This window comes from Colossoma macropomum, unplaced genomic scaffold, assembly GCF_904425465.1.
Source record: "Colossoma macropomum unplaced genomic scaffold, Colossoma_macropomum, whole genome shotgun sequence".
Lineage (NCBI taxonomy): Eukaryota > Metazoa > Chordata > Actinopteri > Characiformes > Serrasalmidae > Colossoma > Colossoma macropomum.
Window position 1 is genome coordinate 21,779,858 of NW_023494799.1, and position 10,495 is coordinate 21,790,352.

The 10,495-nt window shown below is 36.8% G+C and overlaps 1 protein-coding gene across 1 annotated transcript in view; it reads right to left on the reverse strand.

The window, feature by feature from the left end:
* The window catches only part of LOC118819333 (mucin-5AC-like), a 50,784-nt gene extending 40,697 nt beyond the window's left edge, over positions 1 to 10,087 (reverse strand). The window contains exons 1-16 of the mRNA XM_036587073.1: positions 9,976 to 10,087; positions 9,605 to 9,658; positions 8,159 to 8,420; positions 7,666 to 7,780; positions 6,834 to 6,924; positions 6,337 to 6,443; positions 5,375 to 5,591; positions 4,456 to 4,584; positions 4,157 to 4,274; positions 3,906 to 4,044; positions 2,085 to 2,195; positions 1,311 to 1,380; positions 1,019 to 1,156; positions 764 to 928; positions 553 to 647; positions 10 to 136 (exon numbers count right to left, since the gene is read on the reverse strand). Of these exons, the coding sequence (XP_036442966.1) occupies positions 10 to 136; positions 553 to 647; positions 764 to 928; positions 1,019 to 1,156; positions 1,311 to 1,380; positions 2,085 to 2,195; positions 3,906 to 4,044; positions 4,157 to 4,274; positions 4,456 to 4,584; positions 5,375 to 5,591; positions 6,337 to 6,443; positions 6,834 to 6,924; positions 7,666 to 7,780; positions 8,159 to 8,420; positions 9,605 to 9,658; positions 9,976 to 10,054 (2,017 nt within the window). The 5' untranslated portion in view covers positions 10,055 to 10,087. The remainder of the gene's footprint in view (positions 1 to 9; positions 137 to 552; positions 648 to 763; positions 929 to 1,018; positions 1,157 to 1,310; positions 1,381 to 2,084; positions 2,196 to 3,905; positions 4,045 to 4,156; positions 4,275 to 4,455; positions 4,585 to 5,374; positions 5,592 to 6,336; positions 6,444 to 6,833; positions 6,925 to 7,665; positions 7,781 to 8,158; positions 8,421 to 9,604; positions 9,659 to 9,975) is intronic.
* Positions 10,088 to 10,495: the final 408 nt, after the last annotated feature.

A 10,495-nucleotide genomic window follows, 5' to 3' on the forward strand; every position in this document is an offset into this window, starting at 1 on the left:
ATCACTTACTGCAGGCTTCATTTCTCCAGCCATTGAGAAGGATCCCTTTGGCAGCACAAGCGTGCACATAAGAAGAAAGTGCTGCACACATGCAGCTCTCACTGTTCTCACAATTGCATGAGTCATACATGCAGTTCTGTTGAATGACAACCAAAAGAAAAAGGTTATACAGTTATGGTTAGAATTAGAGCCCAACCGATATGTCAGTTTATTTTATTGGCCAATATTTCATGACAATAGTTAACAGGTTTTTTCATCATAGATTATTTTTTCCTCTCAATAAGTCAAAACTTGAAACTTATATAATTATATATAAATATAAAGTAAATTTAGAAATATTGCCCATTATTATTAGTTATCCTCTTAAAATCTGTACCAGCCACAGCATTTTCATAAGCAGTCGAGGCCCTAGTTAAATGCTTATAAAACAAAGCTAATGGTAAAAATGGATAAAAAAGGTTAAAAAAGAATTGCTTTAATATGGCAAATAAAAAAGTATGTCAAAAAATGGTTACGAACAAAACACAGATAGGACTATCCACTGTAAGATACCTTTTGATAGAGATCTGGGCTGATCTCACTGTGGCATGGAGCAAACACTCCATTGGAGTCTGACAGCAGAGAGCACCACTTCTGAGCATATTTCTCTGTAATAATGATAGGAATAATAACAGTGTTTAATGCAGCACTTCTTAGAATCACACTCTGTAATATGTTTAAGAACACTTTAAAGTGAAAGTGAAAGAAAAACGGTGAGGCGTACCATTTTCCAAGCTAAGACTGCATGGGTTCTCAAAGCTGTTCTTTATTTCAGGGCAGTTGGCTCTGGTCCTCCAGCTGTTGGCGAAGCCTACACCAGTACCCTCACAGGACCCACTCATAGTGGTGAAATCATCACTTTGCATGTCATTGAAGTTTCCACATAGGCCTAAACACGGAGAATACAAGCATTAACTCTGTTATTCAATCAATGCAAGAACTATACATATATAAATATGAACATATGAACATAACACACCAAGTAACTTCTGCTTGTGAGTTGCATCCACTGTTATGTAAACCTGCATAATTGGCACAAGCTGAATCTCCATCTGAAGTCCAAAAGAGGTCTGCACGATGACGTAAAATGTGGTCGGTCTGAAAATGTTCACACCCGCTACAAAAAGAAGATAAATGTACAATAAATACTGTTATTTATTGAGCAAGTAATAGATTTAACATGACAACAAGCCTTTGAAAATGATTTCCAGCAAGTCAGTGCATTTCTGCTTTCTATGTAGGGATCTTACTGTACCTTCGTAGTCACTCACCTGTAGAGAGAGGAAGCTGAGAAAAGATTCTGTTGACAAAGACTTTTCCATCAGGCTGGATGCTGAACACCTAGAAGGTAGTGGACACATTTAGCATGCAGAAGTGTAATTTTTCAGAAAAGGTTTCCATTTTCAGTTTATTACAGCACTATGAAAATATTACATCTGAAACAAAAGCTGTGCTTTATTGTTTACCAATCTAACACTGTAGCCAGAAGATAGTGCATTAGCCCTGTGCTAAAATACTAATCAGAAGTGAGCATGCTAGTCACGATATAATAATACAGTATGATACTTTTTATTGTTACATTGATATTAGCATGATTTAAACAGTGGAGTATTGCATGTTGGGGTTTGCATATTTGCATGAATGAAATTTGGTGAATCTGCTTGGCTATTTATCTTTAAAAGTCTTGGTTCAGGGCCTTATTGATTTACTACAATGGAAACTGGACAGGGTATTCTCTTAAACTAACTTGTCTGATTCAGCTCAAAAACAAATTTCTGATGTGTCTTATAATAGATGTTATGTCAAGCAGTATACTACACTGTGGACTAAATTCTTAAGTCTTAAGATCTGGGAAAAGATCTAGAAACAAGTGAACATCATTTTGGAATCAAATACTAAATGATGTGATTGATTTAGGAAATTTTCAAACAGGAATATGTTTGAATGATGTCAGGTTGTCACTCTATGGTTAATGTTTTGAAATGCTCTGTTTTGAAATATCTCTTATATACTGGGCAGGTTTATTTGATATAACAATTCCTTACGGTGTTCCCTCCGGAGAGGGCCAGGGTGACCGCCTTCAGACACGCCTCTGTATCAGACAGACCACATTTCACCAGGTCTCCTACAACCGTGAAGTCTGTGCCATTGGTTTGCTGGAAAAAGAAGAACACAATTAACACTAACACTGGTATAACAGAGGTGACAAATAAAAAGGAGATTTTACAACCCACTACAAACCTCTTCAGCTTTGTATATCCATATCTTGAAGGAACTACGTGGAAAGCATTTCAAAGGTCAATAAGCATCACAGCCAAAACAGTTCCAATAGAAATGAAAGCACCGTTCTAGTTTCCATTTTTATAATGGCTCAGTGGAAGGGCATATGAACACAAACTATAGAGCTCCAGTGTTCCAAGCCTCAAACTGTATGCTGCAAAACGGCACAGCAGAGGGTTTTAAAACTCTGGCAAATTAAACATTCGACACAAGTATGTGTATATTGTTCTTCAAAGGCAATTTAGAAAGATAAAACTTTTAAGTGGTTTCTTCAGAAACTTTAAATTGGATTTTAAAGTAAGAAAGTGTGAACTTGTGAGCGAGTACAGTGCAGAGAAGGTGCTCACAGAAAGTCCTGGCAGTTTCAGAAGGTTTCATAAAGCCATTATAAAAGGCACATAGTTGAATAACTAATTGTAATAAAAGTTGAAATCAAGCAAAGAAACTGAGCCTCACTGAGCTCACACAGACATTTTCATGAACAAGGAAAATGCATAATGAAAAGAAAAATTAAATTTCAAGACCATAAGCAAATAATGGTGTTGAACTGAACAGTTTTTCTGGTATGGAACTCATAAGAACTAAAAACAAAGATAAAGAAAGCTCTCAAAAATTAGCTTACTTAAATACTTAATGAAGAACTTGAACTGACACAAAATGACCACTCTATTGCAAGAGAATATTTCTGATTGTTGCAGCCAGAAAATTATATATGAATGTCTATGGGTAACCACAAGTATGAATGCAAGAAAAAATATTTTTGCATCAAGAATGTTTTCTTAAGACACAGCAATGTGTGTTTTACAGACTGATGAGCTTTTACTAACACCAAAGCAGTCAAAAAAGGGCCTATAGCCCAAAACAAAGAGCTGGTAAGACCATTCACGTAGCAGTTTCGATAGCATGAGTTAGTAAAATAAAAGACTTATTTTGAATAAGACTTTAAGGACACGTCCAGTGACTGTCAACAGGCCCTGAAATGGTTTCCTATTGTAGAGAAGGTGGGAACAATGACTGGGCCGAGAAAGCAGGACAAGTAAGACAAGTAAAATGGAAGAAATTTGAAGGAATCATCTATATGGCATAGACTTAATGGCTGAAATAAGGAAGAAGCACAACTGCCATTAAGAGAGTAAAGTGTGCAGTCACCACCTTATATGAAAGAGAAATATGTCTGTGTGCTTACATAAGAGGTGATAAAGGTGAAAAAATATTTAGTCAGAATCAGAATCTTTATTCGCCAAGTACCAGATAGACAGGGTATTTCTCTGGGAATATAAGATTCCTTAGTCCCCAAAGTCATAAGTTCTGGAAAGAAGTCTGGAAGTCTAGAAACTCATTTTGGAGTCTAAGTGTAATGTGTTTGATTAAGGACATTTTCCAGCCTGAAAATGCTTGAATGTCAGCACGAAGTTGGTTTAGAATCACTCGAGAAATAAGTAACAGACTTCGCAAACCAAGTAACAGATGGTTCCAAAAAACTGAAAGAACATATGTAAGGTTTGTAAATGTGATGTCTATAATTAAAGACAAAATTTCGTTTACACTTCCCAAAAACCAGGAAAATATGTAGCTGTCGCACTGACCTTAGCAAGGACATATGTACAGTCACCATGGAAAGTGTATGCCTTTCCATCGAATGTGGTGATATGAGAGCCTCCCTCCACAGAGCAGGTTGCAGGACAGTCTTTCTCTTTACAGCTCCACTGATTGTTGGTGCATGTGCTACACAGGGGAGAATATATAAGATGAATCAGGAACGGTCAAAAGATGTCAGTCTAGCAGTGTTTGAAGAAGAAGAAGAAGAAGAAGAGAAGTCACAGATAAAACTTCTCACCATTCCTTGCAGTTGCTGGTGAAGGACTGACCAGGCTGATAGGTTTTTCCATTATGGGTGCAGGAGCACTGTTCCTGTGTTATACATCCTTTACCAGTGAGGTCATCAAGCACATAACCTGCAACGCAACACATCCAGTCATTGATCTCTATAGACGTCTAGATATTAATAAATTATGATGAAATTCTGGACACTATTATAACCATTGCAACTTGATTCTTGGTGTTTTCTGTCATCTAAGACTTATCTACAGCTCATTGTTAATCAGAATGAATGCCTGTTTTAGGAACCTACAGTACCTGCTGGGCAGAAGCATCCATCGATGCAGTGTTCTTCACAGACGTGGCCTCTGTCAGGGTTGGAGCAGGTGTTGATGCAGGGGTTCCCGCACTCCTGGTGCACCATGTTTTGGTAAGGGCATGTTTTAGCTGTAAAACAGAGCATGCAGATGTATAATAGTAAGGCTTAGCTTTACTCAAAGCTGTGAACTGCAAATAACAATACAGCTAAAAGCAAAAGCAGTGGAACACATCAGTATTCACAATATCAGACCTCACTTCCATTAAATTCTGATTCTTTAGGAAATATTTCAATGAAATGATTAATGGCATTTCACCACAATTTGATCCGCTTTGATTACAATACAGAATTACTTTTAAATATGCAAATGTGGCTGAAGGGATTGTTAACATAGTAGCAGAACATAGACAATAAAAACAATACACCAAGCTTCCGTTGGATGTTTACATTTAAATAGTCTAGGTTTATTTTGGCCAAAGAAAATGAGCGCATGCACTAGCATTTCAGAATTGAGAAGCTTGGAATCACTTGCAGTTTTAAATTTTTTAAAAGAATTTATTTAAATACACTTTATACAAACTTCTACAATGTGGATCAACATATTAAAAGAAAAGTAAAAAGTATTAATAGATGTTTTAATCACAATTTAGGAATTCTGTAAAAAAGTATACTATAAATAATATGCCGTAATATCAGAATCATTCGTATGCATTCTCTGCAACTAAGTAGGTTTTCTATTATTGAAAGCATAGATTCCAAACATTTTGGCAGTGATTGCAAACTGTATTGTCTATAACACATTATAACATTACAAACTCAATGTCATTGAATCAGCATCTTCAGATAGATTTACACTTCTAATATCTATGTAAACTTTGTTAGATATATGTGTACATTAAGGCTCTGGATTCAACTCACAGCAGAACTGGTCTGTCCTCCACTGGCTGGGTTTTCCGCCGGCGTGCACGCACTGGCGGGAATACTCTGAGATGGTGCTGCACAGGCAGAAAGAGCTGGAGTTTTTGCTGCACTGGCACATGTCCACCTCACAGGCTTTGATGAAGAAATCAAGGGCCACGAGGTCCTTACAGCTGCTGAAGGACGGTCCTGAGAGCAACTGCTCACACACTGATGTCTACAGAGAGAAGACAAGAGTTTATGTAATAAATAAATAACTATGCAAAGAGTCAAACTTTTTTGTCAACCATCCTATTTTTCACTTAATGGCCACTTTATCTGGAACCCCTTCCTTGTAACTTCACTCATCTGTTGATGCACAGTTTATTTTAGCCATTTTCCAACTCAGAGGTCTTCAAATCTGGACCTTGAGTCCAGTTTCTGGTCTTAGATTTTGTAATTACGGGTAGGTGTGATGCTAGGTGGCCAGTCAGATACATTAACAGTTCAGCTAACTATCACTAACTATCACTACAAAATCCAGGACCAGGACCTAGATGCAAGGTCTGGATTTGAGGACCTCTGGGCTAGAGGATGGCTAACACAAATGCATCAGCAGAGGGGTGGAGCTACAAATGAAACAATATCTAGTCAGTGGTGGTCCTGTAGTGGCCTCTTTCCATTGATGAATGGGTAGAGGGGTGTAGATAGGGTACAGTTCTGAAACTGTAAACCTACAAAGTGCACCTGTACACCTGTGTGACGGGCAGCTCATTATTAAACATCACAGTAATAAAACCGAAATATGTGTAAACCCTCTTCCAGTTCCAGCGTGAAGTAACTTTGATAGATCATTTTGTAAATCAGTCACATGGCTGTTAAAGGGTTAAGCCTCCTTTATGCCAGATTAAACTCTAGTGAAGTTATTGTGTCTGTCAGACATGAATATGAATACATTATATTGATATTACACCAGATCATACCAGCTTGTTGCATGTGCTGTCTGATGAAATGGATGATGCCGAGCAGCTCTCTGTTGGAGCATCCATCTTAGCAAAGTGTCCATAGTCAGACGGAGATATCTCAGCACCTTTATTACACCAAAGAAAAAAACACAATACTTATACTTACAATTGGCTATTTGCATGAAGTGAGGAAGGCAAATCTTGTAATGTAAATCATTAATAGCCTTAAATGCTTCAATACCATGTAGTACCACTGCATGGTTTAGTAATATCTGCATATTGTAGGATTGCAATGTTCATAAACAGTGAGAGTGTAAACTTACAACTACAAAATTCACACAGATAATGTTCTTAAAGCATAATTAATTATGTGTGAGTGACTAGAGAGCAAAATGTAAAACACTTTATTGGAACTCATATCATTCTAGGACTATTATTTGTATATTGTCATGAATCTCAGCAATAAAAACCACGCAGGACAGGACTTTAAAAAAGTTCTGGACCATAGAACATACCATTTTTGATGAATTCGTTGTAGAGCTGGACCCCATTAAAGTCGCCACACAGTCCACAAGTTTGATTTTTGTACTTGCTGTCCAGTTCAACCTGAAGAAATGAGAGAACGCAATACAGATTGAAGTGGTGTTTCCTGAATTAATGCAGTATCATGAATTCAAAATACAGTAGGCTTCAGCTAAACATTTATTTAGCATATCCAACTTTTATGCTGTTCAAACTATATGTAGTAATCTAAACTTGTGCATTATGGTTTACTGCAATGTAAGATAGCTTTGTTTTCTGAGCATTTTTGTTGCATGAAATGCTTTCCCAGTTTGCTGTTTTATAGTAAATTGATGTTGATAACAGTGAATCCAAAGCAATAACCACAGTTCACTGTAAAGACAGTGTTAAATCACCGCTAGGGGGGTCGCTAGTAGTAATGCACCAAACTGATGTACTGTATCAGTCTCAGTATTGACACTGGCCCTAAACTGATCAGGTGTCAGTCAGATATGACAGTTGATGCTGTTTCATGCTCATGGTTGTTATAAAATTGTAATAGCAGTTTTTAGGCCTCCTAAAACATTGCAAATTAATTACAATTACAATTTGTGCAATTCTGAAAAGACTGTTGGTGTACATCCATATTTGCTGTGTGACATTAGCATCTACTGTATATTTATCTTTATGTACTTTGTACACCTTAAAGGAGCACTAGTATCAGATTGGTGCTCAGTATGGCTGACACAGATATCAGAATCAATATCAAGTGAGAAAAAAGTTTGCTCGGCAGCACTGCTCCAGTTATATGTGAAGTAACATGTTAGTTTTGAAGTTTTCACTCACCATGAAAGCATCGTCATTATTCCACATGGCTGTGAGCCCCAGCTTGGCCGTAACTTTGATGTAGGAGGGGTTTTTCTCAATGAGTACTCCAGAATGGCTGTACGGCAGAGTCACCCTGCAGAAAAATAGAAGCAATACAGTTTCACCTTTCACCACCATTCAATTCAGTTCAGTTCGGTTCAGTTCAATTCAGTTATTTTGTTATGATTCAGAATAATTTTTATATATAATAAACTGAATGCACAAATGTGACTGAAGAGACTATTGACACAGAAGTGGAATACAGACAATAAAGACTATCCACGAAGGTTTTTTTTACATTTTTCCTGTTTACAAATAGTACAATCATTGTAAAAATGAGCGCCATATATTTGAAACTGATTATAATCGATTCTAATATTCCAAGTCAGTGCTTCATGATGCATTTTCTGCTTTTATTATTTATCTGTTTCAGACGACTGTAGCAGACCATAAAAGTATTGAGTGTACTCACTCCTGGTCGTCTACGCTGACTGAGCCGTTGGTCAGCTCCACAGCCGTGCCCTCCAGCTTCATGGTGATCTTGCTGATGGTGGGATGGCCATCCACCACCTGCCGCCGCATCTGGATGTTGAACTCCTCGTAGCTGCCCCTGCACTGTGAGGTCAGGATGTAGTTGCAGGTAGAGGGCAGCTGGAAGATGTCACCATCAAAAGTCTTGAAGTGGTAGTTCCCCCATGTGCTGCAGACTCGTTCATTATGAGCGGGGCTCACGCCTGTCAATCAATACCAGAGGTAATCAATAAACAATATAACTATTCTGCACTCACCAAAATGAAAGTTTCACTCAACTACTATCTACGTGAAGTATTCAGTATCTACACAGAATTATTCTGTATCTACTGTGAATTATTCAGTACCTTCAATTAATTTTTCACTATCTACTATGAATTATTCAGTATCTACTATTAGTTTTTCAGTAACTTCTACACATTATTTAGTATCTACAATGAATTATTCAGTAACTACTATAGGTTATTCAGCATCCACAATAAATTATTCAGTATCTACTATGAATTATTCAGTATTCACTATGAATTACTCAGTAAATACTATTCATTATTCAGTATCTACTGTAAGTCATTCAGCAACTATAATGGATTTTTCAGTATCTACTATGAGTTGTTCAGTATATTAATTATTCAGTATCCACTATGAATTCTTCACTATGAATTATGAAATATTCAGTACAAAGTATAAAATATTCAATCAACTATAAATCAACTAAAAAATGTTCAGTAACCACTATGAATTATTCAGTATCTACTATGAATTGTTCAGCAGCTACTATGAATTATTCAGTATCTACTATGAATTGTTCAGCAGCTACTATAAATTGTTCAGTGATCTTTAATCAATGTGCTTTAAATTTACTCAACTTTAATTAACTCAACTATATGTACTTAAGTCCTAACATTTGCCACACATCTTAATACTACAGCACAACGCATTAGAAATCTGTAATAAAGTACAGTGGATGTCTACAAATTTGCTATATTCATTTGCTGTACACCTCTTTGAATACACTAAAACTGGTAATAGTAGATACCACTACTTAGTTTAAATCAAGTTCCTTTTTTTTAACAAACTGATATTTTACTCAAAGAATGAAACTTCTCAGAAATGTAATCAAATTGCTACTTTTTAGCAAATATTACTAAGAAATATTAACTTTTGGTCCCAAACTTTAGAATTAAGGGTTTAACTTGGAATTAAAGTGAGGCAATTGGTTTCCCAACTGTTTGAAAGTGAGCTTTGTTAAAGATTCACTGTATACTTTATACTATACCCTTATTTCAGGGCATAATTCTTGTCAGAGTTTAAAATGAAATTATAATGATATTGTAATGTGAGAACTTTGCATTATGCTGTGACTGTGTTGGTTGAGACAGATTCTCACCTGAGGTCATGATTATCTTGGTCATTGGGGGGATGATGTTGACTGGTCCATTTGCTGTTGGAGCAAAGGGAAGGTCAGTATGATGCTAGAAACTCGAGTTACACAATTTATAAGCTAACAAAAACACCAATGCTTTCCATCAGCGCTTATTGTTATTATTAATCATCTGTTCAGCATGAAATTTTCACAATAGAAGGAGCAGAACTGGAAGAACAGGACATAAGTCTTTCTAAAGGCCCCACTTTGGTCAAACAACTCAGCCCTACCGAGTAGGAGAAGTAGATTCAGAAAAAGTAATGCTGAATTCTTATGGTTGTTACAAGAGCAGCAGATCTGAAGTGGCTAATTAAAGAAAAGGTTGTTATCCGTACCTGTCTGTGTGGCGCTTATTCCAACGGCTAGTACCATCCATCTCAGCATCCATATCGGAATCGCTCTGTAATTCCCCATGGTGGCCCTGTGGGTCGGCTGATGGCCCACAGGAGTTTGAGTGTGGCTCTTAGCTGAGCTTTAGCCTTTATAAGACCTTCTATTGTGCGAAGGCCAAGGAGGGGCTGAACTTGGCTCCTTACCAACATGTCAATGGTTCGCTGATTTTAATCTAATTGGCTACTTATGGATTCATGATTTCGGTGTTGGGAATTAGTGTATAAATTAAAATCTGACTGATTAAGCTTTTATTTTAATTTTAATACTGTATAGACCTTTAAGATTCATAGACCTTCTGAAAGGCCTTAACAAATCAATGTTACACAAAAGTGACCATTGATTTATTAACCCTTCAGTTTTCAGTCTTATTATCCTAAGCTTTATTATTCATTGACTACATAGAAAACAATGCAAACTGAGTCGATTTCAGCAGTCAGGAATGAAAGCTTGGGCCCTTGTTTG